Source organism: Pseudophryne corroboree, chromosome 6, assembly GCF_028390025.1.
Source record: "Pseudophryne corroboree isolate aPseCor3 chromosome 6, aPseCor3.hap2, whole genome shotgun sequence".
Classification (NCBI taxonomy): domain Eukaryota; kingdom Metazoa; phylum Chordata; class Amphibia; order Anura; family Myobatrachidae; genus Pseudophryne; species Pseudophryne corroboree.
Window position 1 is genome coordinate 520,805,474 of NC_086449.1, and position 26,769 is coordinate 520,832,242.

The 26,769-nt window shown below is 48.0% G+C and overlaps 1 protein-coding gene across 1 annotated transcript in view; it reads right to left on the reverse strand.

The window, feature by feature from the left end:
• RAP1B (RAP1B, member of RAS oncogene family) overlaps positions 1-26,769 on the reverse strand; it is a 174,942-nt gene that overhangs the window by 23,925 nt on the left and 124,248 nt on the right. Inside the window, exon 4 of the mRNA XM_063927511.1 lies at positions 1,906-1,962. Within this exon, the coding sequence (XP_063783581.1) occupies positions 1,906-1,962 (57 nt within the window). The remainder of the gene's footprint in view (positions 1-1,905; positions 1,963-26,769) is intronic.

The following is a 26,769-nucleotide window of genomic DNA, read 5'->3' on the forward strand; positions in this document are numbered from 1 at the left end:
TACACGCCCGCCCAGTTCATGACGTCAGTCCCCGACGGATCGGGCAGTGTGTATGCACAGCACACTGCCCGATCCGTCCATAGATATATCTGCAGATCAATTGATCTGCAGATATATCTATTAGTGTGTACCCACCTTTACTCAGGCTCCCAACAACAGGTACTACTATAGGGACAGTGAAGTATTATTTTTACTAAAGTGCACCTCACGGGTGACAAGATCAACTGGGTTTGCACTTTAGAGGTATTTATGCAGACTGCATCATTAGCACTGACGGGGTTAAAGATTCCCTGAGGCTCATCACCCCAGAAAGTTATATTTGGAGCCATACATTTACTTGTGCTCTCTAGGGGACATTTATAAAAACACAAATGTAAAATAAACAGTGGTGCTGCATGTAGCAACCAATCCTATTCTTACTGGTTGCTTTGGGTAACACTATTTTCCACTCTAGAATTACTGATGTGTATGACCTGTACTGCAAAGCAGTGTGCCAAATGGTTCAAAATGTTATTGTTATATTAAATAGAATATTAAAGTTTTACATGCCACTTTAAATAAAGTAATTTATATGAAATCCTGCAGAACGTTGCATACCAGATATTTATGTTTTCTCACTCAACCAGAATGTCAATTAGCAGATCATCACTTTGATTCAGACAATATTCAGTACAATAAGTTGTGGCAGTTCTTTGAGAAAACTGGGTTGATGTCAAAACAATGTGACAGCTTCATTGCAGCTAAAATGAAGCCCAGAGTGAGTTGGACTCAATCTCAGTAGGTTACGTATGTCTTTTTACCTTCAAATGACTCATTTGCTGGCAAGAATATCCTCTCCTGGAACATTAAAAGGCTTTGCTTTATGATTACCCTATTCTGTGCTTTTCAGCCATGCATGTAAAGCACTGCAGAGCTTAAGGTGTGTACACACGGTACGATATTTTCTTCCGATTCTGACTATATAGTCAGAATCGGAAGAAAAGATAGTGCAGATCGCAAGGTGACAGTCACCTTGCGATCCCGATCCGATGCCGATGCGCGGCCCCGCGCGGTCGGCATCGGCAGAAAAAATAGGCTGTGCAGGCAAGTCAATCCTGGCTATCTCTATAGAAGAGATAGTCAGGATTGACATCGCACATAGCCAGCATCGCAAGCACACTCATTATGTGCTTGCGATACTGGCTAAGTGCCGACCCGGCCCCCTGTCGCACGGTGAGAATCGGATAAGTCCGAATCTCACCGTGTGTATGCACCCTTAGACTCTAGAATGGATGTGACACAGATCTGCTTTGTCAGATAGAATTGTATCCAAAGTACAGGAAGAGTTATGATGTAGCCCAAGACAAATACAATCTACACAGTCTAGCTATATAACTAACTGAAAGTAGTGAAGGTAGCAGCTAACGTAGCACATGAATGAGATCAATTACCTAGAACACTTGTGACCTACAGTTTTGAAGAGAAAGAAGGGTTATCTTGCAACTTTGAACACCGTATCTAAAATGCATTTAATAATGGGCAATAGCTCTCAACACACTTTACGAATTTCTCTTTCATTGTATCATATAGCAGGGCTCATCACAATAACTGTAGGAAGAAATGCTTTGTCTTAAAGTCCTATCACAATCACAGGACAGCAGTAGCAATTTACTTTCTTTTGTGGATCACTGGTTTTGGGATAGAACCCCATAAATATACTTAACTCCTACATACTGTATGCCATCTGCTGCTGATCCATAATTATAACCATTAGCAAATAATATCAGGTTTGGAAGTAAAAACAAATGGTCAATAAGCAATAAAACAGATTAAACTAAACATGCTGGAAGAGGATTAGGTTTATAGAAAGCATTGTGAAACCACACTTTATTGTGCCTTAACAGCTTAAATGTACTAAGAACATACCGTTCCTGCAGTGTCTAAAATTTCAAGCATACATTGTTGACCATCAACTTCAACTTGCTGTAAAGGAAAAAACCAGAAAATACAATTATAAAGTCACCTAATAAATCAAACCTATTTAAAATTGTCAGTTTATTATGACATCCCTACCCACATACAAACATGGGAATAAACAACAATGGGGGGTATGTAAGAAGAGGTGGTAAGTGTCAAATGCAATATAATAAGCTATTTCCCTTACTTCGAACTTCAAATGAAAGTAGATATTGTATAGAGATGTGGTTCTCTATAGTATCTGTAAACATTTAATGATTTTGTTGCCATACAATGGTATGGCGACGCAAAACGCACCCTGCTCTGCCCGCATCCTAGAGGGAATACTAGATAAATGCACTTCTGTAGCTTATTGATTTTCACACATTGGCAGGATTACCTGCCGGTATGTGTCCTGTGCAGCGGTGGCGACCGTGGGGATCTGGATGTTTGCGAGATCTCGCGCATGCGCAGTGGTGATGGTCAGGAAGCAAGACGCATTGCATCAGCACTAGGATAATGTGCTGCGGGAATTACATGGATCGGTGGAGGGGAAGAGTTCTCTCTCCCACAATCAGGCGGCTGAGATGTTAATACATAGCATCATTATTGCTTCCTGGTTCGTCTTGATGAGAAGCAAAGCTGGAAGAACTACTGTATAGTGTCATTAGAGAATATAAGACATCATAAAATGCAGTGGTGTCAACTTTCAAGGGAAGGGACACACCATGTACAGTATGGTCATAGGATAGCATTAAAAATATTATAGAATCCATGTACTGTATATTCTTTAAATAATCTTAGGCATAAAAACAGTGACACTGGGAGTGCAAGAACCGGCATGCAATCAGGTCAATGTACAGTACAATACTTTTAGGATCACTTACCAACCATATTCTTACTATATAATTTTAGAGAAATAATGATCCTTAGGTCGGCCACATACTTAACACTTTCTTTTTTTTATTAACTATTAATTATATTTCGCAGAACTTTACAGAGAACATTCACATCAGTCCCTGGCCCAGTGGAGCTTACCATCTATATCCCTCACAACATGTACGCACACACATTCACACTAGTGTTTTCTTTCTTCTTTTGGGCAAGTGTCAATTTAACTTACCATTCTATTGCTGTAGCATGGGAGGAAACCCACATAAACATGGGGAAAACATACAAACTTCACACAGTCAGGGAAATGCTGAGAACCAAACCCAGGACCTCAGTGCTGTGATGTAGTAATTGCTAACCACTGTACCAACTATCATCCAACTAACCAACTTGTCTGTCCAAGGAAATTATACAGTATACTCCATATACATTACCAGCCAACTTCCATCCTCCAGCTTTTGTCACACATGTCCCATGCCCAGCAGTTCATCACTCAAACACCCCTGCACAGCAGCTTGACACATGTGCCTACCTCTACCCCCTTGTACAGCAGCTGGTCACATGTGCCTCCCACTACCCCCTTGCACAGCAGGTTGTCACATGTGCCTACCTCTACCCCCTTGTACAGCAGCTGGTCACATGTGCCTCCCACTACCCCCTTGCACAGCAGCTTGTCACATGTGCCTACCTCTACCCCCTTGCACGGCAGCTTATCAGATGTGCCTTCCTCTACCTCCTTGCACGGCAGCTTGTCACGTGTCTTCCTCTACCCCCTTGCATGGCAGCTTGACACACATGCCTCCCACTAGCCCCTTGCACAGCAGCTTGTCACACGTGCCTTCCTCTACCCCCTTGTACAGCAACTGGTCACATGTGCCTCCCACTTGCACAGCAGCTTGACACACATGCCTCCCACTAGCCCCTTGCACAGCAGCTTGTCACACGTGCCTTCCTCTACCCCCTTGCACAGCAGCTTGTTACATGTGCCTTTCTCTACCCTCTTGCACGGCAGCTGGTCACACGTGCCTATCTCTACCCCCTTGCACAGCAGCTGGTCACATGTGCCTTCCTCTACCCCCTTGGACAGCAACTTGTCACATATGCCTTCCTCTACCCCCTTGCACAGAGGCTTGTCACACGTGCCTACCTCTAACCCCTTGCACAGCAGCTTGTCACGTGCTTTCCTCTACCCCCTTCACAGCAGCTTGCCACATGTGCCTTGCTCTACCCCCTTGCACAGCAGCTTGTCACATGTGCCTTCCTCTACCCCCTTGCATGGCAGCTTGTCACACATGCCTTCCTCTACCCTCTTGCATGGCAGCTTGTCACACATGCCTTCCTCTACCCTCTTGCATGGCAGCTTGTCACACATGCCTTCCTCTACCCTCTTGCATGGCAGCTTGTCACACATGCCTTCCTCTACCCTCTTGCATGGCAGCTTGTCACACATGCCTTCCTCTACCCTCTTGCATGGCAGCTTGTCACACATGCCTTCCTCTACCCTCTTGAACAGCAGCTTGTCACACGTACCTACCTCTACCCCCTTTCACAGCTAGTAAAGTAGATACAGTCCCTCAAATTGTCATTTGATTATCTATAGTTTGTATCCATCGCACACTGACACCTGTTTCATTCATCAGATGTGCTATTGATACTGCATGTTGAGTGCACTGATCCGATGGTGTTTTACTCTATGAATGGATATGTAGCCGTGCAATGGCACAACGTATAGAGCACAAACAATGTGTGTTTCGCTGTGTGGCTGCCATTAAACAAGCTGCCGTAGCAATATATTAACATGATAGTGGTTATATATGTTATAACAGAGTGCCCTAACATAATCCAATGTTCTATAAGCATGTATATGATGCCAACAGTGTGAAGTAAATCAGTCAGGTACATTATTATATTATCTCCTGACAGTACAAATCCTTCTGCAACACTGTGGCACTAAGGGAGAGCCAGCAACCAGTCAAACAGGCTCCGATTCTGCAGATGCTGTTGTGGGGTACAGCAGCATCACAGCATCCCTGCCAGGCAAGTAAGAACAGGCAGCAACGTGTGCAAGTTACCCCAGGGGGCAAGCAGGCTGGGACCGCAGCATAGAGACGGACTCAGATAACAGACAGCAGAAGGTCAGCAAGTGGAGATAGCCCACGATTGCCACCCAATCGTAGCCAATACACAAGTACCACCTATACTGTGCTGTGAGGAGCAGAAATTCTGTTAATATAATTCAGCTGGGTGGGGAGAGTTTCTAAAATTCTGCCTATACTGGTACGATTATCATGCAAACGTTAAATAAAACATGTTTCACTTAAAGAAGTTGGAAGGACCATTTCAGGGCGCTTTCTGGCTTGTGGGAGCAAGCACAGGATTACAATTTGTTCCCACACGCTCCCCGATTATCATTCTAAATGCCCAACTAAGTGGCTGGTTGGAACGATAATCAAGTAGTATATGGCATGCTTTACTGTGGATTAAATTTACATGTCAAATCACATCAAAGTACTTAGCCAGCCATCTTAGATATGTCCTCATTTAACTATCCATCTAGCTGGATATTTGCATGGCTTGCGCCATACAGTACTGTCTCTTAACTCATGATAAGGTGTCACAAGCTTGTGTTCGAAGGAGTTCTACAGAAATCTAGCTTGTGACACACTATCAGGATTTTTTTTCCATTAGCAACTGGAATTTCTCTGACGTCCTAGTGGATGATGGGTACTCCGTAAGGACCATGGGGAATAGACGGGCTCCGCAGGAGACTGGGCACTCTAAAAGAAAGATTAGGTACTATCTGGTGTGCACTGGCTCCTCCCTCTATGCCCCTCCTCCAGACCTCAGTTAGAATCTGTGCCCGGCCCGAGCTGGTTGCACACTAGGGGCTCTCCTGAGCTTCTAGAAAAAGAAAGTATTTGTTAGGTTTTTTATTTTCAGTGAGATCTGCTGGCAACAGACTCACTGCTACGAGGGACTGAGGGGAGAGAAGCGAACCTACCTGCTTGCAGCTAGCTTGGGCTTCTAAGGCTACTGGACAACATTAGCTCCAGAGGGATCGAACACAGGGCCCGACCTCGATCGTCCGGTCCCGGAGCCGCGCCGCCGTCCCCCTTGCAGAGCCAGAAGACAGAAGAGAATCCTGAAAATCGGCGGCCGAAGACTTCGGTCTTCATTAAGGTAGCGCACAGCACTGCAGCTGTGCGCCATTGCTCCCTATGCACACCACACACTCCGGTCACTGATGGGTGCAGGGCGCTGGGGGGGAGCGCCCTGGGCAGCAATTAGAGTACCTTACATGGCTAATTGACACATAATACAGCTTTTAAGCTGTATATGTGCATAATCCCCCACCATTATACAGATAAAAAAGCGTGAGAAGTCTGCCGAGAAAGGGGCGGGGCTATCTTCCTCAGCACACCGGCGCCATTTTCTCTTCACAGCTCCGCTGGAAGACAGCTCCCCAGGCTCTCCCCTGCAGTTTCCAGGCATCAAGGGTAAAAAAAGAGAGGGGGGGCACTAAATTTAGGCGCAAACTACATATAAAAGCAGCTATAGGGAAAATCGCTTTTGTTAGTGTAAATCCCTGATTATATAGCGCTGTGGTGTGTGCTGGCATACTCTCTCTCTGTCTCCCCAAAGGACTTTGTGGGGTCCTGTCCTCAGTCAGAGCATTCCCTGTGTGTGTGTGCGGTGTGTCGGTACGGCTGTGTCGACATGTTTGATGAGGACGCTTACGTGGAGGCGGAGCAGGTGCCGATAAGTGTGATGTCGCCCCCTGCGGGGCCGACACCTGAGTGGATGGATATGTGGAAGGTATTAACCGACAGTGTCAACTCCTTGCATAAAAGGTTCGATGACGCAGCTTTGGGACAGCCGGCATCTCAGCCCGCGCCTGCCCAGGCATCTCGGAGGCCATCAGGGGCTCAAAAACGCCCGCTACCTCAGATGGCAGACACAGATGTCGACACGGAGTCTGACTCCAGTGTCAACGAGGATGAGACAAATGTACAATCCACAAGGGCCATCCGATGTATGATTACGGCAATGAAAAATGTGTTGCACATTTCTGACATTAACCCGGTTACCACAAAAAAATAAGAATTTACTTACCGATAATTCTATTTCTCGTAGTCCGTAGTGGATGCTGGGAACTCCGTAAGGACCATGGGGGATAGCGGCTCCGCAGGAGACTGGGCACAAAAGTAAAAGCTTTAGGACTACCTGGTGTGCACTGGCTCCTCCCCCTATGACCCTCCTCCAAGCCTCAGTTAGGATACTGTGCCCGGACGAGCGTACACAATAAGGAAGGATATTGAATCCCGGGTAAGACTCATACCAGCCACACCAATCACACCGTACAACCTGTGATCTGAACCCAGTTAACAGCATGATAACAGAGGAGCCTCTGAAAAGATGGCTCACAACAATAATAACCCGATTTTTGTAACAATAACTATGTACAAGTATTGCAGACAATCCGCACTTGGGATGGGCGCCCGGCATCCACTACGGACTACGAGAAATAGAATTATCGGTAAGTAAATTCTTATTTTCTCTGACGTCCTAGTGGATGCTGGGAACTCCGTAAGGACCATGGGGATTATACCAAAGCTCCCAAACGGGCGGGAGAGTGCGGATGACTCTGCAGCACCGAATGAGAGAACTCCAGGTCCTCCTCAGCCAGGGTATCAAATTTGTAGAATTTAGCAAACGTGTTTGCCCCTGACCAAGTAGCTGCTCGGCAAAGTTGTAAAGCCGAGAGCCCTCGGACAGCCGCCCAAGATGAGCCCACTTTCCTTGTGGAATGGGCTTTTACTGATTTTGGCTGTGGCAGGCCTGCCACAGACTGTGCAAGCTGAATTGTACTACAAATCCAATGAGCAATAGTCTGCTTAGAAGCAGGAGCACCCAGCTTGTTGGGTGAATAAAGGATAAACAGCGAGTCAGATTTTCTGACTCCAGCCGTCCTGGAAACATATTTTCAGGGCCCTGACTACGTCCAGCAACTTGGAGTCCTCCAAGTCCCTAGTAGCCGCAGGCACCACAATAGGCTGGTTCAAGTGAAATGCTGAAACCACCTTAGGGAGAAATTGAGGACGAGTCCTCAATTCTGCCCTGTCCGTATGAAAAATTAGGTAATGGCTTTTATAGGATAAAGCCGCCAATTCTGAGATACGCCTGGCTGAAGCCAGGGCTAACAGCATTACCACCTTCCATGTGAGATATTTTAAGTCCACAGTGGAAAGTGGATCAAACCAATGTGATTTTAGGAATCCCAAAACTACATTGAGATCCCAAGGTGCCACTGGAGGCACAAAAGGAGGTTGTATATGCAGTACCCCCTTGACAAACGTCTGTACTTCAGGAACTGAAGCCAGTTCTTTTTGGAAGAAAATCGACAGGGCCGAAATTTGAACCTTAATGGACCCTAATTTTAGGCCCATAGACAGTCCTGTTTGCAGGAAATGCAGGAAACGGCCCAGTTGAAATTCCTCTGTAGGGGCCTTCCTGGCCTCGCACCACGCAACATATTTACGCCAAATACGGTGATAATGTTGTACGGTTACATCCTTCCTGGCTTTGATCAGGGTAAGGATGACTTCATCCGGAATGCCTTTTTCCTTCAGGATCCGGCGTTCAACCGCCATGCCGTCAAACGCAGCCGCGGTAAGTCTTGGAACAGACAGGGTCCCTGCTGGAGCAGGTCCTTTCTTAGAGGTAGAGGCCACGGGTCCTCTGTGAGCATCTCTTGAAGTTCCGGGTACCAAGTCCTTCTTGGCCAATCCGGAGCCACGAGTATAGTCCTTACTCCTCTCCTTCTTATGATCCTCAGTACCTTGGGTATGAGAGGCAGAGGAGGGAACACATACACTGACTGGTACACCCATGGTGTTACCAGAGCGTCCACAGCTATTGCCTGAGGGTCCCTCGACCTGGCGCAATACCTGTCTAGTTTTTTGTTGAGGCGGGACGCCATCATGTCCACCTTTGGTTTTTCCCAACGGTTCACAATCATGTGGAAGACTTCTGGGTGAAGTCCCCACTCCCCCGGGTGGAGGTCGTGTCTGCTGAGGAAGTCTGCTTCCCAGTTGTCCACTCCCGGAATGAACACTGCTGACAGTGCTATCACATGATTTTCTGCCCAGCGAAGAATCCTTGCAACTTCTGTCATTGCCCTCCTGCTTCTTGTGCCGCCCTGTTTGTTTACGTGGGCGACTGCCGTGATGTTGTCCGACTGGATCAGCACCGGCTGACCTTGAAGCAGAGGTCTTGCTAGGCTCAGAGCATTGTAGATGGCTCTTAGCTCCAGGATATTTATGTGAAGTGATGTCTCCAGGCTTGACCACAAGCCCTGGAAATTTCTTCCCTGTGTGACTGCTCCCCAGCCTCTCAGGCTGGCATCCGTGGTCACCAGGACCCAGTCCTGAATGCCGAATCTGCGGCCCTCTAGAAGATGAGCACTCTGCAACCACCACAGGAGAGACACTCTTGTCCTTGGAGACAAGATTATCCGCTGATGCATCTAAATATGCGACCCGGACCATTTGTCTAGCAGATCCCACTGGAAGGTTCTTGCGTGGAATCTGCCGAATGGGATTGCTTCGTAAGAAGCCACCATTTTCCCCAGAACCCTTGTGCATTGATGCACTGAGACTTGGCCTGGTTTTAGGAGCTTTCTGACTAGTTCGGATAACTCCCTGGCTTTCTCCTCCGGGAGAAACACCTTTTTCTGGACTGTGTCCAGGATCATCCCTAGGAATAGAAGTCGTGTCGTCGGGATCAGCTGCGATTTTGGAATATTGAGAATCCAACCGTGCTGGCGCAGCACTATCTGAGATAGTGCTACCCCGACTTCCAACTGTTCCCTGGATCTTGCCCTTATCAGGAGATCGTCCAAGTAAGGGATAACTAAAACTCCCTTCCTTCGAAGGAGTATCATCATTTCGGCCATTACCTTGGTAAAGACCCGGGGTGCCGTGGACAATCCAAACGGCAGCGTCTGAAACGGATAGTGACAGTTCTGTACCACAAACCTGAGGTACCCTTGGTGAGAAGGGTAAATTGGGACGTGTAGGTAAGCATCTTTGATGTCCAGAGACACCATATAGTCCCCTTCTTCCAGGTTTGCAATCACTGCTCTGAGTGACTCCATCTTGAATTTGAACCTTTGTATGTAAGTGTTCAAGGATTTCAGGTTTAAAATTGGTCTCACCGAGCCGTCCGGCTTCGGTACCACAAATAGTGTGGAATAGTACCCCTTTCCCTGTTGTAGGAGGGGTACCTTGATTATCACCTGCTGGGAATACAGCTTGTGAATGGCTTCCAATACTGCCTCCCTGTCTGAGGGAGACGTCGGTAAAGCAGACTTTAGAAAACGGCGAGGGGGAGACGTCTCGAATTCCAATTTGTACCCCTGAGATACCACCTGAAGGATCCAGGGGTCCACTTGCGAGTGGGCCCACTGCGCACTGAACTTCTTGAGACGGGCCCCCACCGTGCCTGAGTCCGCTTGTAAAGCCCCAGCGTCATGCTGAGGACTTTGCGGAGGCGGGAGAGGGCTTTTGTTCCTGGGAACTGGCTGTTTGTTGCAGCCTTTTTCCTCTCCCTCTGCCACGGGGCAGAAATGAGGCGCCTTTTGCCCGCTTGCCCTTATGGGGCCGAAAGGACTGCGCCTGATAGTATGGCGTCTTCTTAGGTTGAGAAGCTACCTGGGGTAAAAATTTGGATTTTCCAGCAGTTGCCGTGGCTACCAGGTCTGATAGACCTACCCCAAATAACTCCTCCCCCTTATAAGGCAATACTTCCATGTGCCTTTTAGAATCCGCATCACCTGACCACTGCCGCGTCCATAAACCTCTTCTTGCAGAAATGGACAGCGCGCTAACTCTTGATGCCAGTCGGCAAATATCCCTCTGTGCATCACGCATATATAGAAATGCATCCTTCAAATGCTCTATAGTCAATAATATACTGTCCCTATCAAGGGTATCAATATTTTCAGTCAGGGAATCCGACCACACCAGGCCCGCACTGCACATCCAGGCTGAGGCTATTGCTGGTCGCAGTATAACACCCGTGTGAGAGTATATACATTTTAGGATATTCTCCAGCTTTCTATCGGCAGGTTCCTTTAGGGCGGCCGTATCAGGAGAGGGTAGTGCTACCGGTTTAGACAAGCGTGTGAGCGCTTTATCCACCCTAGGGGGTGTTTCCCAACGTGCCCTATCCTCTGGCGGGAAAGGGTACGATGCCAATAACCTTTTAGGAATTATCAGTTTTTTATCGGGGGAAACCCACGCCTCATCACACACTTCATTTAATTCCTCGGATACAGGAAAAACTACAGGCAGTTTTTTCTCACCAAACATAATACCCTTCTTAGTGATACTTGTATTATCAGATATATGCAATACATTTTTCATTGCTTCAATCATGTAACGTGTGGCCCTAGTGGAAGTCACGTTTGTCTCCTCATCATCGACACTGGAGTCAGTATCCGTGTCTGTGTCTGCCATTTGAGGTAACGGGCGTTTTAAAGCCCCTGATGGCGTTTGAGACCCCTGGACAGGCACAAGCTGATTAGCCGGCTGTCTCATGTCGTCAACTGTCTGTCGTAAGGACCTGACACTGTCACGCAGTTCCTTCCACAAGCTCATCCACTCAGGTGTCGACTCCCTAGGGGGTGACAACTGTATAATAGGCAATTGCTCCGCTTCCATCTCATTTTCCTCCTCAAACATGTCGACACAATCGTACCGACACACCGCACACACACAGGGAATGCTCTGATAGAGGACAGGACCCCACTAGCCCTTTGGGGAGACAGAGGGAGAGTATGCCAGCACACACCAGAGCGCTATATATATACAGGAATACCACTATCAAGTGTGCTTTTCCTTTATAGCTGCTGTTAATATAAAACTGCGCCAAATTAGTGCCCCCCCCTCTCTTTTTTACCCTTTTCTGTAGTGCAGGACTGCAGGGGAGAGTCAGGGAGACGTCCTTCCAGCGGAGCTGTGATGGAAAATGGCGCCCGTGTGCTGAGGAGATAGGCTCCGCCCCCTTCTCGGCGGCCTTTTCTCCCGCTTTTTTGGTAATTCTGGCAGGGGTTAAAATACACCCATATAGCCCTGGGGGTTATATGTGGTGTATTTATGCCAGCCAAGGTGTTTTACATTGCTGCTCAGGGCGCCCCCCCTAGCGCCCTGCACCCTCAGTGACCGGAGTGTGAAGTGTGCCTGAGTAACAATGGCGCACAGCTGCAGTGCGCTACCTTGTTGAAGACTGATGTCTTCTGCTGCCGATTTTTCCGGACCTTTTCTTGCTTCTGGCTCTGTAAGGGGGCCGGCGGCGCGGCTCCGGGACCGAGCTCCGAGGCTGGGCCTGTGTTCGGTCCCTCTGGAGCTAATGGTGTCCAGTAGCCTAAGAAGCCCAATCCACTCTGCACGCAGGTGAGTTCGCTTCTTCTCCCCTTAGTCCCTCGATGCAGTGAGCCTGTTGCCAGCAGGTCTCACTGAAAATAAAAAACCTAAAACTAAACTTTTCACTAAGAAGCTCAGGAGAGCCCCTAGTGTGCACCCTTCTCGGCCGGGCACAAAAATCTAACTGAGGCTTGGAGTAGGGTCATAGGGGGAGGAGCCAGTGCACACCAGGTAGTCCTAAAGCTTTTACTTTTGTGCCCAGTCTCCTGCGGAGCCGCTATCCCCCATGGTCCTTACGGAGTTCCCAGCATCCACTAGGACGTCAGAGAAATAAGAATTTACTCACCGGTAATTCTATTTCTCGTAGTCCGTAGTGGATGCTGGGACTCCGTAAGGACCATGGGGAATAGCAGCTCCACAGGAGACTGGGCACAACTATAAAGAAAGCTTTAGGTCTAACTGGTGTGCACTGGCTGCTCCCACTATGACCCTCCTCCAGACTTCAGTTAGGATACTGTGCCCGGAAGAGCTGACACAATAAGGAAGGATTTTGAATCCCGGGTAAGACTCATACCAGCCACACCAATCACACCGTATAACTCGTGATACAATACCCAGTTAACAGTATGATAACAACTGAGCCTCTCAACAGATGGCTCAACAATAACCCTTTAGTTAAGCAACAACTATTTACAAGTATTGCAGACAATCCGCACTTGGGATGGGCGCCCAGCATCCACTACGGACTACGAGAAATAGAATTACCGGTGAGTAAATTCTTATTTTCTCTGACGTCCTAAGTGGATGCTGGGACTACGTAAGGACCATGGGGATTATACCAAAGCTCCCAAACGGGCGGGAGAGTGCGGATGACTCTGCAGCACCGAATGGGCAAACTCTAGGTCCTCCTCAGCCAGGGTGTCAAACTTGTAGAATTTTGCAAATGTGTTTGACCCCGACCAAGTAGCTGCTCGGCAAAGTTGTAGAGCCGAGACCCCTCGGGCAGCCGCCCAAGAAGAGCCCACCTTCCTCGTGGAATGGGCTTTCACTGATTTTGGATGCGGCAGTCCAGCCGCAGAATGTACAAGCTGAATCGTACTACAGATCCAGCGAGCAATAGTCTGCTTTCAAGCAGGTGCGCCCAACTTGTTGGGTGCATACAGGATAAACAGCGAGTCAGATTTTCTGACTCCAGCCGTCCTGGAAACATATATTTTCAGGGCCCTGACTACGTCCAACAACTTGGAAGCCTCCAAGTCTTTTGTAGCTGCAGGCACCACAATAGGTTGGTTCAGATGAAACGCTGATACCACTTTAGGGAGAAACTGGGGACGAGTCCTCAATTCTGCCCTATCCATATGGAAAATCAGATAAGGGCTTTTACATGACAAAGCCGCCAATTCTGATACACGCCTGGCCGAAGCCAAGGCCAACAACATGACCACTTTCCACGTGAGATATTTTAAATCCACGGTTTTCAGTGGCTCAAACTAATGTGACTTTAGGAAATCCAACACCACATTGAGATCCCAAGGTGCCACTGGAGGCACAAACGGGGGCTGAATATGCAGCACTCCCTTAACAAAAGTCTGAACTTCAGGTAGTGAAGCCAGTTCTCTCTGGAAGAAAATCGATAGAGCCGAAATCTGGACCTTAATGGAACCCAATTTAAGGCTCATAGTCACCCCTGACTGTAGGAAGTGCAGGAAACGGCCCAGCTGAAATTCCTCCGTTGGGGCCTTCCTGGCCTCACACCACGCAACATATTTTCGCCATATGCGGTGATAATGGTTTGCGGTTACTTCTTTCCTAGCCTTAATCAGCGTAGGAATGACTTCCTCCGGAATGCCCTTTTCCTTCAGGATCCGGTGTTCAACCGCCATGCCGTCAAACGCAGCCGCGGTAAGTCTTGGAACAGACAGGGCCCCTGCAGCAGCAGATCTTGTCTGAGCGGTAGAGGCCATGGGTCCTCTGAGATCATTTCTTGAAGTTCCGGGTACCAAGCTCTTCTTGGCCAATCCGGAACGATGAGTATATTTCTTACTCCTCTTCTCCGTATTATCCTCAGTACCTTTGGTATGAGAGGAAGAGGAGGGAACACATAAACCGACCAGTACACCCACGGTGTCACTAGAGCGTCCACAGCTATCGCCTGCGGGTCTCTTGACCTGGCGCAATACTTTTCTAGCTTTTTGTTTAGGCGGGATGCCATCATGTCCACCTGTGGCCTTTCCCAGCGGTTTACAATCATTTGGAAGACTTCTGGATGAAGTCCCCACTCTCCCGGGTGGAGGTCGTGCCTGCTGAGGAAGTCTGCTTCCCAGTTGTCCACTCCCGGAATGAACACTGCTGACAGTGCTAACACGTGATTTTCCGCCCATCGGAGAATCCTTGTGGCTTCTGCCATTGCCGTCCTGCTTCTCGTGCCGCCCTGTCGGCGACCGCCGTGATGTTGTCTGACTGGATCAGTACCGGCTGGTTTTGAAGCAGGGGTTTTGCCTGACTTAGGGCATTGTAAATGGCCCTTAGTTCCAGAATATTTATGTGCAGGGAAGTCTCCTGACTTGACCAGAGTCCTCGGAAGTTTCTTCCCTGTGTGACTGCCCCCCAGTCTCGAAGGCTGGCATCCGTGGTCACCAGGACCCAAGTCCTGTATGCCGAATCTGCGGCCCTCTTGAAGATGAGCACTCTGCAGCCACCACAGCAGACACCCTTGTCCTTGGAGACAGGGTTATCAGACGATGCATCTGAAGATGCGATCCGGACCACTTGTCCAACAGATCCCACTGAAAGGTTCTTGCATGAAACCTGCCGAATGGAATCGCTTCGTAGGAAGCTACCATTTTTCCCAGGATCCGCGTGCAGTGATGCACCGACAAGTGTTTTGGTTTTAGGAGGCCTCTGACTAGAGATGACAGCTCCTTGGCCTTCTCCTCCGGGAGAAACACTTTTCTCTGTTCTGTGTCCAGAACCATCCCCAGGAACAGTAGACGTGTTGTAGGGACCAGCTGTGACTTTGGAATGTTTAGAATCCAGCCGTGCTGTTGTAGCACTTCCCGAGATAGTGCTACCCCGACCAACAACTGCTCTCTGGACCTCGCCTTTATCAGGAGATCGTCCAAGTACGGGATAATTAAAACTCCCTTCTTTCGAAGGAGTATCATCATTTCGGCCATTACCTTGGTAAAGACCCTCGGAGCCGTGGATAGACCGAACGGCAACGTCTGGAATTGGTAATGACAATCCTGTACCACAAATCTGAGGTACTCCTGGTGAGGATGGTAAATTGGGACATGCAGGTAAGCATCCTTGATGTCCAGTGATACCATGTAATCTCCCTCGTCCAGGCTTGCAATAACCGCCCTGAGCGATTCCATCTTGAACTTGAATTTTTTTATATATGTGTTCAAGGATTTCAAATTTAAAATGGGTCTCACCGAACCGTCCGGATTCGGTACCACAAACATTGTGGAATAGTATCCCCTTCCTTGTTGAAGTAGGGGCACCTTTACTATCACTTGTTGTGAATACAGCTTGTGAATTGCCTGTAACACTGCCTCCCTGCCTGAGGGAGTGGTTGGCAAGGCAGATTTGAGGAAACGGCGGGGGGGAGACGTCTCGAATTCCAGCTTATACCCCTGAGATACTACTTGAAGGATCCAGGGATCCACCCGTGAACGAGCCCACTGATTGCTGAAATATTTGAGACGGGCCCCCACCGTACCTGGCTCCGCCTGTGGAGCCCCAGCGTCATGCTGTGGACTTAGAGGAAGCGGGGGAGGACTTTTGCTCCTGGGAACTGGCTGAATGCTGCAGCTTCTTTCCCCTACCTCTGCCTCTGGGCAGAAAGGACGCGCCTTTAACCCGCTTGCCCCTATTGGGCCGAAAGGACTGTACCTGATAATACGGTGCTTTCTTTGGTTGTGAGGGAACATGGGGTAAAAATGTAGACTTCCCAGCTGTTGCTGTGGATACGAGGTCTGAGAGATCATCCCCGAACAACTCCTCACCCTTATAAGGCAGAACTTCCATGTGTCGTTTGGAATCTGCATCTCCTGTCCACTGCCGAGTCCATAACCCTCTCCTGGCAGAAATGGACATTGCACTAATTTTGGATGCCAGCCGGCAAATATCCCTCTGTGCATCCCTCAGGTATAAAAGTGCGTCTTTTATATGCTCTACGTTTAGCAATATAGTGTCCCTGTCTAGGGTATCTATATTTTCTGACAGGGAATCTGACCACGCAGCAGCAGCACTGCACATCCAGGCTGAAGCAATAGCCGGTCTCAAAATAACACCTGTGTGTGTATATATAGATTTTAGGATAGCCTCCTGCTTTCTATCAGCAGATTCCTTCAGGGCGGCCGTATCCGGAGACGGTAGTGCCACCTTCTTTGACAAGCGTGTGAGCGCTTTATCCACCCTAGGGGATGTTTCCCAGCGTGCCCTATCCTCTGGCGGGAAAGGGTACGCCATTAGTGACCTCTTAGAAATTACCAGCTTTTTATCAGGGGAAGCCCACGCTTCTTCACACACTTCATTTAACTCTTCAGATGGAGGAAAAGCTACAGGTAGTTTTTTCTCTCCAAACATAATACCCTTTTTTGTGGTACCGGGGGTAACATCAGAAATGTGCAACACATTTTTCATTGCCTCAATCATGTAACGTGTGGCCCTATTGGAAGTTACATTAGTCTCATCGTCGTCGACACTGGAGTCAGTATCCGTGTCGACATCTGTGTCTGCCATCTGAGGTAGCGGGCGTTTTAGAGCCCCTGATGACTTTTGAGACGCCTGGGCAGGCACAGGCTGAGAAGCCGGCTGTCCCACATTAGGTATGTCGTCAAACCTTTTATGCAAGGAGTCGACACTGTCGCGTAATTCCTTCCACAGCACCATCCACTCAGGTGTCGACCCCGCAGGGGGTGACATCACATTTACAGGCATCTGCTCCGCCTCCACATAAGCCTCCTCATCAAACATGTCGACACAGCCGTACCGACACACCGCAAACACACAGGGAATGCTCTGACAGAGGACAGGACCCCACAAAGCCTTTTGGGGAGACAGAGAGAGAGTATGCCAGCACACACCAGAGCGCTATATAACACCAGGATCCCACTATAAAAAAGTGTTTTCCCTTATAGCTGCTATTTTATATATCATATATATATATATATATATATATATATATATCTCTATCTATCTATCTATCTATCTATCTATCCTGCGCCTAAATTTAGTGCCCCCTCCCTCTCTTTTTTACCCTTCTGTAGTGTTCAGACTGCAGGGGAGAGCCAGGGAGCTTCCTTCCAGCGGAGCTGTGAGGGAAAAATGGCGCCAGTGTGCTGAGGGAGATGGCCCCGCCCCTTTTTCGGCGGACTTTCTCCCGCTTTTTCTGGAATACTGGCAGTGGTAATTTTACATCTATATAGCCTCTAGGACTATATATGATGTAGATTTGCCAGCCAAGGTGTCATATATTGCCCTCAGGGCGCCCCCCCCCCCCCCCCCCAGCGCCCTGCACCCATCAGTGACCGGAGTGTGAAGTGTACATGAGGAGCAATGGCGCACAGCTGCAGGGCTGTGCGCTACCTTGGTGAAGACCGAAGTCTTCTGCCGCCGATTTTCCGGACCTCTTCGTGCTTCTGGCTCTGTAAGGGGGACGGCGGCGCGGCTCCGGGAACGAACACCAAGGTCGGGTCCTGCGGTCGATCCTTCTGGAGCTAATGGTGTCCAGTAGCCTAAGAATCCCAAACTACCACCTGTTAGGTAGGTTCGCTTCTTCTCCCCTTAGTCCCTCGCTGCAGTGAGTCTGTTGCCAGCAGATCTCACTGTAAAATAAAAAACCTAAATATACTTTCTTTCTAGGAGCTCAGGAGAGCCCCTAGTGTGCATCCAGCTCAGCCGGGCACAAGATTCGAACTGAAGTCTGGAGGAGGGTCATAGTGGGAGGAGCCAGTGCACACCAGTTAGACCTAAAGCTTTCTTTATAGTTGTGCCCAGTCTCCTGCGGAGCCGCTATTCCCCATGGTCCTTACGGAGTCCCAGCATCCACTTACGACGTCAGAGAAAAGGGTATTATGTTTGGGGAGAAAAAGCAGCCAGTGACTTTTCCCCCATCTGATGAGTTAAATGAATTGTGTGAAGAAGCGTGGTGTTCCCCAGATAAGAAACTAGTGATTTCTAAACGGTTACTAATGGCGTACCCTTTCCCGCCAACGGATAGGTTACGCTAGGAGACATCCCCTAGGGTGGACAAGGCGCTCACACGCTTATCAAAAAAGGTGGCACTGCCGTCTCAGGATACGGCCGCCTTAAAGGAGCCTGCAGATAGAAAGCAGGAGGCTATCCTAAAGTCTGTGTATACACACTCAGGTACTATACTGAGACCTGCTATTTCTTCAGCATGGATGTGTAGTGCTGCAGCAGCATGGTCTGATTCCCTGTCAGATAACATTGATTCCCTTGACAGAGATACTATTTTGCTAACTATAGAGCATATTAAAGACGTAGTCTTATATATGAGAGATGCACAGAGGGACATTTGCCGGCTGGCATCCAGAATTAATGCAATGTCCATTTCTGCCAGGAGAGTATTATGGACTCGGCAGTGGACAGGTGATGCTGATTCTAAAAGGCACATGGAAGTTTTGCCTTATAAGGGTGAGGAATTGTTTGGGGACGGTCTCTCGGACCTAGTGTCCACAGCAAAAGCTGGGACGTCGACTTTTTTACCTCAGGTCCCCTCACAGCCTAAGAAAGCACCGTATTATCAAGTACAGTCCTTTTGGCCTCAGAAAGGCAAGCGGGTCAGAGGCGCGTCCTTTCTGCCCAGAGGCAGGGGTAGAGGGAAAAAGCTGCACCAGACAGCCAGTTCCCAGGAACAAATATCCTCCCCTGCTTCCACTAAGTCCACCGCATGACGCTGGGGCTCCACAGGTGGAGCCAGGTGCGGTGGGGGGGCCGTCTCCGGAACTTCAGCGACCAGTGGGTTCGCTCACAGGTGGATCTCTGGGCTCTACAGGTATCTCAGGGATACAAGCTGGAGTTCGAGACGTCTCCACCTCGCCATTACCTCAAATCAGCCTTGCCTGCTACTCCCAAGGAAAGGGAGGTAGTACTGGCGGCAATTCACAAGCTGTACCTCCAGCAGGTGATAATCAAAGTTCCTCTCCTTCAACAGGGACGAGGTTACTATTCCACAATGTTTGTGATACCGAAACCAGACGGTTCGGTGAGACCCATTCTAAAATTGAAATCCTTGAACACTTATATAAGGAAGTTCAAGTTCAAAATAGAATCGTTCAGGGCGGTTATTGCAAGCCTGGAAGAGGGGGATATTATGGTGTCACTGGACATCATGGATGCTTACCTTCATGTCCCCATTTACCCACCTCACCAGGAGTACCTCAGGGTTGTGGTACAGAACTGCCATTACCAATTCTAGACGTTGCCGTTTGGTCTGTCCACGGCACCGAGGGTGTGTTCCAAGGTGATGGCCAAAATGATGATACTCCTTCGAAAGAAGAGAGTTATAATTATCCCGTACTTGGACGATCTCCTTATAAAGGCGAGGTCCAAGGAGCAGTTGTTGATCGGAGTAGCACTATCTCAGGAAGTGCTACAACAGCACGGCTGGATTCTGAATATCCCAAAGTCGCAGCGGGTTCGTACGACGCGTCTGCTGATATTGGGCATGTTTCTGGACACAGAACAGAACAAGGTGTTTCTCCCGGAGGAGAAGGCCAAGGAGTTGTCATCTCTGGTCAGAGACCTCCTGAAACCAAAACAGGTGTCGGTGCACCATTGCACGCGAGTCCTGGAAAAGATGGTAGCTTCTTACAAAGCAATTCCCTTCGGCAGGTTCCATGCAAGGAATTTTCAGTGGGACCTGTTAGACAAGTGAGGATCGCATCTTCAGATGCATCGGCTGATCACCCTGTCCCCGAGGGCCAGGGTGTCTCTGCTGTGGTGGCTGCAGAGTGCTCATCTTCTCTAGGGCCGCAGATTCGGCATTCAGGACGGGGTCCTGGTGACCACGGATGCAAGCCTCCGAGGTTGGGGAGCAGTCACTCAGGGAAGAAACTTCCAAGGACAACGGTCGAGTCAGGAGACTTCCCTACACATAAATATTCTGGACCTAAGGGCCATTTTCAATGCCCTAAGTCAAGCAGAACCCCTGCTTCAAAACCAGCCGGTGCTGATTCAGTCAGACAACATCACGGCTGTCGCCCATGTAAACCGACAAGGCGGCACAAGAAGCAGGATGGCGTTGGCAGTAGCCACAAGGATTCTCCGATGGGCGGAGTATCACGTGCTAACACGGTCAGCAGTGTTCATTCCGGGTGTGGAAAACTAGGAAGCAGACTTCCTCAGCAGGCACGACCTCCACCCGGGAGAGTGGGGACTTCATCCAGAAGTCTTCACGCAGATTGTGAACCGTTGGGAACGGCCACAGGTGGACATGATGGCGTCCCGCCTCAACAAAAAGCTAAAAAAGTATTGCGCCAGGTCAAGAGACCCTCAGGCGATAGCTGTGGACGCACTAGTGACACCGTGGGTGTACCAGTCGGTTTATGTGTTCCCTCCTCTTCCTCTCATACCCAAGGTACGGAGGATAGTAAGTAAGAGAGGAGTAAGAACTATACTCGTAGTTCCGGATTGGCCAAGAAGAACTTGGTACCCAGAACTACAAGAAATGATCTCGGAGGACCCATGGCCTCTGTCTCTCAGAGAGGACCTGCTACTGCAGGGGCCCTGTCTGTTCCAAGACTTACCGCGGCTGCGTTTGAAGGCTTGGAGGTTGAACGCCGGATCCTAACGGAAAAGGGCGAACCAGATGAAGTGATTCCTACGCTGTTAAAGGCTAGGAAAGACGCTGCCTGAAGTTCAGACGTTGTTAAGGGAGTGCTGTATATTCAGCCCCCTTTTGTGCCTCCAGGGGCACCTTGGGATCTCAACGTGGTGTTGGATTTCCTAAAATCACATTGTTTTGAGCCACTTCAGACATTGGAGTTGAAGTATCTCACGTGGAAAGTGGTCATGTTTTTGGCCTTGGCTTCGGCTATGCGTGTGTCAGAATTAGCGGCTTTGTCATGTAAAAGCATATCCATATGGACAGGGCAGATTTGAGGATTCGTCCCCAATTTCTCCCTAAGGTGGTATCAGCGTTTCATTTGAACCAACCTATTGTGGTGCCTGCGGCTACTCGGGACTTGGAGGATTCCAAGTTGCTGGACGTAGTCGGGGCCCTATAAATCTATGTTTCCAAGACGGCTAGAGTCAGAAATACTGACTCGCTGTTTATCCTGCATGCACCCAACAAGCTGGGTGCTCCTGCTTCTAAGCAGACTATTGCTCGCTGGATCTGTAGCACGATTCAACTTGCACATTCTGTGGCTGGACTGCCGCATCCTAAATCAGTAAAAGCCATTCCACGAGGAAGGGGGCTCTTCTTGGGCGGCTGCCCAAGGGGTCTCGGCATTACAACTTTGCCGAGCTGCTACCTGGTCGGGGTCAAACACGTTTGCAAAATTCTACAAGTTTGATACCCTGGCTGAGGAGGACCTTGAGTTTGCTCATGCGGTGCTGCAGAGTCATCCGCACTCTCCCGCCCGTTTGGGAGCTTTGGTATAATCCCCATGGTCCTTACGGAGTACCCAGCATCCACTAGGACGTCAGAGAAAATAAGAATTTACTCACCGGTAATTCTATTTCTCGTAGCCCGTAGTGGATGCTGGGAGCCCGTCCCAAGTGCGGATTTTCTGCAATACTTGTATATAGTTATTGCTTAACTAAAGGGTTATTGTTATGAGCCATCTGTTCAGTGAGGCTCAGTTGTTATTCATACTGTTAACTGGGTATAGTTATCACGAGTTGTACGGTGCGATTGGTGTGGCTGGTATGAGTCTTACCCTGGATTCCAAATCCTTTCCTTGTAGTGTCAGCTCTTCCGGGCACAGTTTCCCTAACTGAGGTCTGGAGGAGGGGCATAGAGGGAGGAGCCAGTGCACACCAGATAGTACCTAATCTTTCTTTTAGAGTGCCCAGTCTCCTGCGGAGCCCGTCTATTCCCCATGGTCCTTACGGAGTACCCAGCATCCACTACGGACTACGAGAAATAGAATTACCGGTGAGTTAATTCTTATTATTATTCTGTATGATCACTGACTATTTATGTAAAACACTAAAGCCCAACATGACATTATTGTAGGACTAGCAAACCCACCCACAAACAAACAAGCAGCATGCTGAATGAAGGTAGCCAAAATATAACACGGATGGGTAGGTGGGCGAAGTAATAAGGCAAGCTTATGGCAGGTAATGTTAATTTAATGCAGAGCCATACCCAGCACAAAAACTAATGTGCACCATCATATCCGATTGCCAAACATATTTGGAAATTTGATTTTGAAATTACTCTTTAAAAAAGGAAACGTACTTCGTTAAGTAATGCTAAATTTATACTCACTCCCTTCCTGTATCTCTAAACACGACCTCGGTTAGCAACAAGCAAAGCGACTTCCTCATATGCACAACATCTCCATTCCTCTTATTCACACTCACCAACAGCATGGCGACACAGCAGTTAGCATTGCTGTTGTTTGTGTGACTATAGATTGTAAGCACCACTGAGACAGGGTCTGATGTCAATGATTAAATATTTTCTGTACAGTGCTTTGTGGAATATGTAGGTGCTTTAGTAATACAGGTTGAGAAATAAATAGCAGAAACAGCCGCACCCTCCGATAGTACAGGTCTTATCATACATCTATGCTCAACACGCATCACATTATTGGTTAATCACTTAGATGGAGCACTTTCTAGCAATAACTACAATATACGCATAGCAATATTCTATTTATGAAGTGCTCATACCGAGGTTCCCTTGCTTACTGTAGCTTCAGTCGTGCCAAATAGCCCCTCTCGGGCTATTAAAGGGGCTGACACTTTCAAGGCAAGACCATGAACTTGTGACTGCCCCTTTAAAAAAAAACTTCTGAGATCGTCCAGCATCCCACACCTCCGGCGATCTCGGACTCCATTACATCCTGCGGCCAGAGTGTCTTTTTCGCTCAAAATGAAATGTCCATCTTTTTAGCAATATAAAATACATAGAAGAGACAATACTACACTGCTAGTGTACACTGATCAATGGGGTGTGCAAGATGTGTGTGGGAGTCTAAATCTGTGCAAAAAGGCTGCTGAAGTGAGCAGCTGCTGCTTTTCCCCACGCTAAGCTCCATTGTTCTTTGTGTACAAAACCACTGACATTGTGTGTGTAAAACCAATTCCTGTACAATAAAGTCGCAGCCTAGCATCTCTAGAGCACTGTGAGCGGCTTTTTGCTGCGTCTGTGATGAGACTAAATATGGGTACACACTGATAGATATCTGCAGATCAATTGATCGGCAGATATATCTACGGACGGATCGGGCAGTGTGTGGAGCATACACACTGCCTGATCCGTCGGGGACTGACGTCATGAACTGGGCGGGCATGTACACACGCCCTTCCAGTTCAGCTGTCAATCACCGCCGGCTAGTACACACACAGCGACGCGCCAATATATTGGTAGATATATTGCCTGTTGGCTGTGCTGCAGGACCGACTCGATACGTCTGTGAACGACGGAGTTCACAGACATATCGCCCGTACACACTGGCCGAACGACCCGCAATATATCGGCCGATCAAGAGAACAGCCGATATATCGGCCAGTGTGTACCCACCTTTAGATGCACAATTTAAGAAAAATACGGTACGCTACTGGTCTCAGGGTGTGTTAGTCTTGCGCTATCTGGCTTACGGACACCCAGTAAGTGAGGACACATTTGTAACATGTTTAGAGAACATATTTATACCAATAAGCTAGTCTTCACCACTTAAGTAGTAATATCTGTTTTGGCAAATGCTGCAGCCATCACCTAATCTATACCTAGTGTTGCAAAACCAGGAAATGATGGTCCTAATGTATGAAGTACAATTTATGACTTCATGTAACTGATGCAATGCATTGTACAATTCAGTTTCTCTGGTAGTCGAGATAAAACATTTGAAGTAGCATTGATGCTGCTAGGTCACAATACAAACTTCTCATTGTTGGGAATACAACAGATCTACTAATAGTAAATTCTCCATTTGTGAGTTCGTAATATCAAGGGTGTAGATTAAAAAACAGGAACACAGATGTAAAATATCTAACGTGGAAGACAGTCACACTGTTGGCCTTGGCTTAAGCAAGACGTGTGTCGGAGCTGGGGGCGTTGTCTCACAAGAGTCCCTATTTAATTTTCCATGAAGACAGAGCTGAACTCAGAACTCGTTAGCAATTTCTTCCTTAGGTGGTGTCTGCGTATCACAACAGCCAACCTATTGTGTGTCCGGTTGTTACAGACACCTCTGCTACTTCAAAGTCTTTGGATGTTGTGAGGGCTTTGAAGTTGTATGTAAAGAGAACAGCTCGTCACAGGAAATCAGACTCGCTGTTTGTTCTTTATGATCCCAATAAAATTAGGTGTCCTGCTTCGAAGCAGTCAATTGCATGCTGCATCAGGCTCACTATTCAGCATGCTTATTCCACGGTTCCAAAATCTGTACAGGCCCACTCTACTAGGTCGGTGGGTTCTTCTTGGGCGGCTGCCCGGCGTGTCTCGTCTTTACAGCTCTGCCGAGCAGCTACTTGGCCAGGTTAGAACACGTTTGCTAAGCTCTACAGGTTCGATACTTTGGCCTCTGAGGACCTTCAGTTTTGTAAATCAGTTCTGCAGGAACCTCAGCACTCTCCCACCCAGTTTGGGAGCTTTGGTACTTCCCCATGATACTAAATGGATTCCCAGTATCCTCTAGGATGTAAGAGAAAATAGGATTTTAATTACCTATTGGTAAATCCTTTTCTCGTAGTCCGTAGAGGATACTGGGCGCCCGCCCAGTGCTTCGTACTTCCTACACTGTTACTTGGTTAAGTATTGTTGTTTGGTTCAGCTGTTGCTGTTCCTGGTTTCAAGTTTGGTTAGCATGGCTTTCCTCTTGTTTCCTGTGTGCTGGTTCGGAATCTCACCACTATCCTTTTATATCCTTCTCTCAAAGTATGTCCGTCTCCTCGGGCACAGTTTCCTAGACTGAGTCTGGTAGGAGGGGCATAAAGGGAGGACCCAACATACACTATCAAATTCTTAAAGTGCCCATTGCTCCAAGTGGACCCGTCTATACCCCATGGTACTAAATGGATTTCCAGTACCCTCTAGGATATGAGAAAGAATAGATATTTTAGACTAAATGAAACACTTTAATACTATTTGCCATTATGAGACTTTTTTTTTTTTTTTTTTTTAAACACTAGCTGGTCTTATATAAGCTACGCTCTAGCTGATGTCCAGCAACAGCTCATAAGATTTATGTGAAGAATAAATAAAATGTCACTTGCAGTTAGAATGATGTGTAAGCCATGTCCCTGCTTTTCAAAAGCTGCAGGCTATGAAGCCCATTGCTATATACTACAGGAACTGCTGACAGCTTTCTTTTACACTCTTGTGACGCTTAGATGAACAGACCAAGCACTACGCAGGAAAATGTAACCAGCTCATTTATTGTCTGAACAGAAGTACAAACCGGATATAGTATTTCTGTCAGACACCCTACAAGCCGTCAGCGATTTTTAACTGCTTTGTGCTCTAGTGTCTTAACGTGTGGTACACCTACTGTCACAAGCAAGGGGGAAGGGTAACCAGTTAAACTCACCTGCTAGAATATATTTATAGTATACTGAATACTTTTTTGCCTCATTGGAGCTTACAATCTTAGAATTTGTTCACACTCCCAGTAAGTTTTTTTCCCGTCAACAGCCAATTAACCACCATTATGTTTTTGCATATTTGGGAACTCCATGCAAATGCTTATACCAGTTCTTTTAATTAAAGGATTCAGTGGCATATGTATTAAGCCTGGAGACGGCATAAGGAAGTGATAAGTGATATGTGTAAGGTGATAAGCGCACCAGCCAGTCAGCTCCTGTCAATTTGCATATTGGAGCGGATTGGCTGGTGCGTTTATCACCTTGCACATATCACTGGTTTATCACTTCCTTATGCCTTCTCCAGGTTAATACATCTGCCCCTCAGTATGGGATGCTGGCTGTCAATACCCCAACAACAGCATCCTGCCGGCCAGAATGCCGGCAGCGGGGCACGCGCTAAGAGTCCCCTGGAGACTCACTGCGATCGCCACACTGCAAGCTCGGTGGCCCGCTGCGCTCACCACAGGATCTATTCCCACTCTATGGGTTTTGTGGACACCCACGAGTGGGAATAGTACTGGTGCGCCGGGATTCGGTAGAGCATCTGTATCCTGACCACCGGGATCCTGTCAGCCGGCAAATTAAACGCATCCCCTTTTAAAATAAACCATTGTATACTTAAGGCTGTCATGATTATACAAAAGGGGGAGATCAGTAGAAATGTCACCAGTAATGTAAATGATCGACAGACATCTTATTTGTTTTCTTAAGTTTAGCTTTT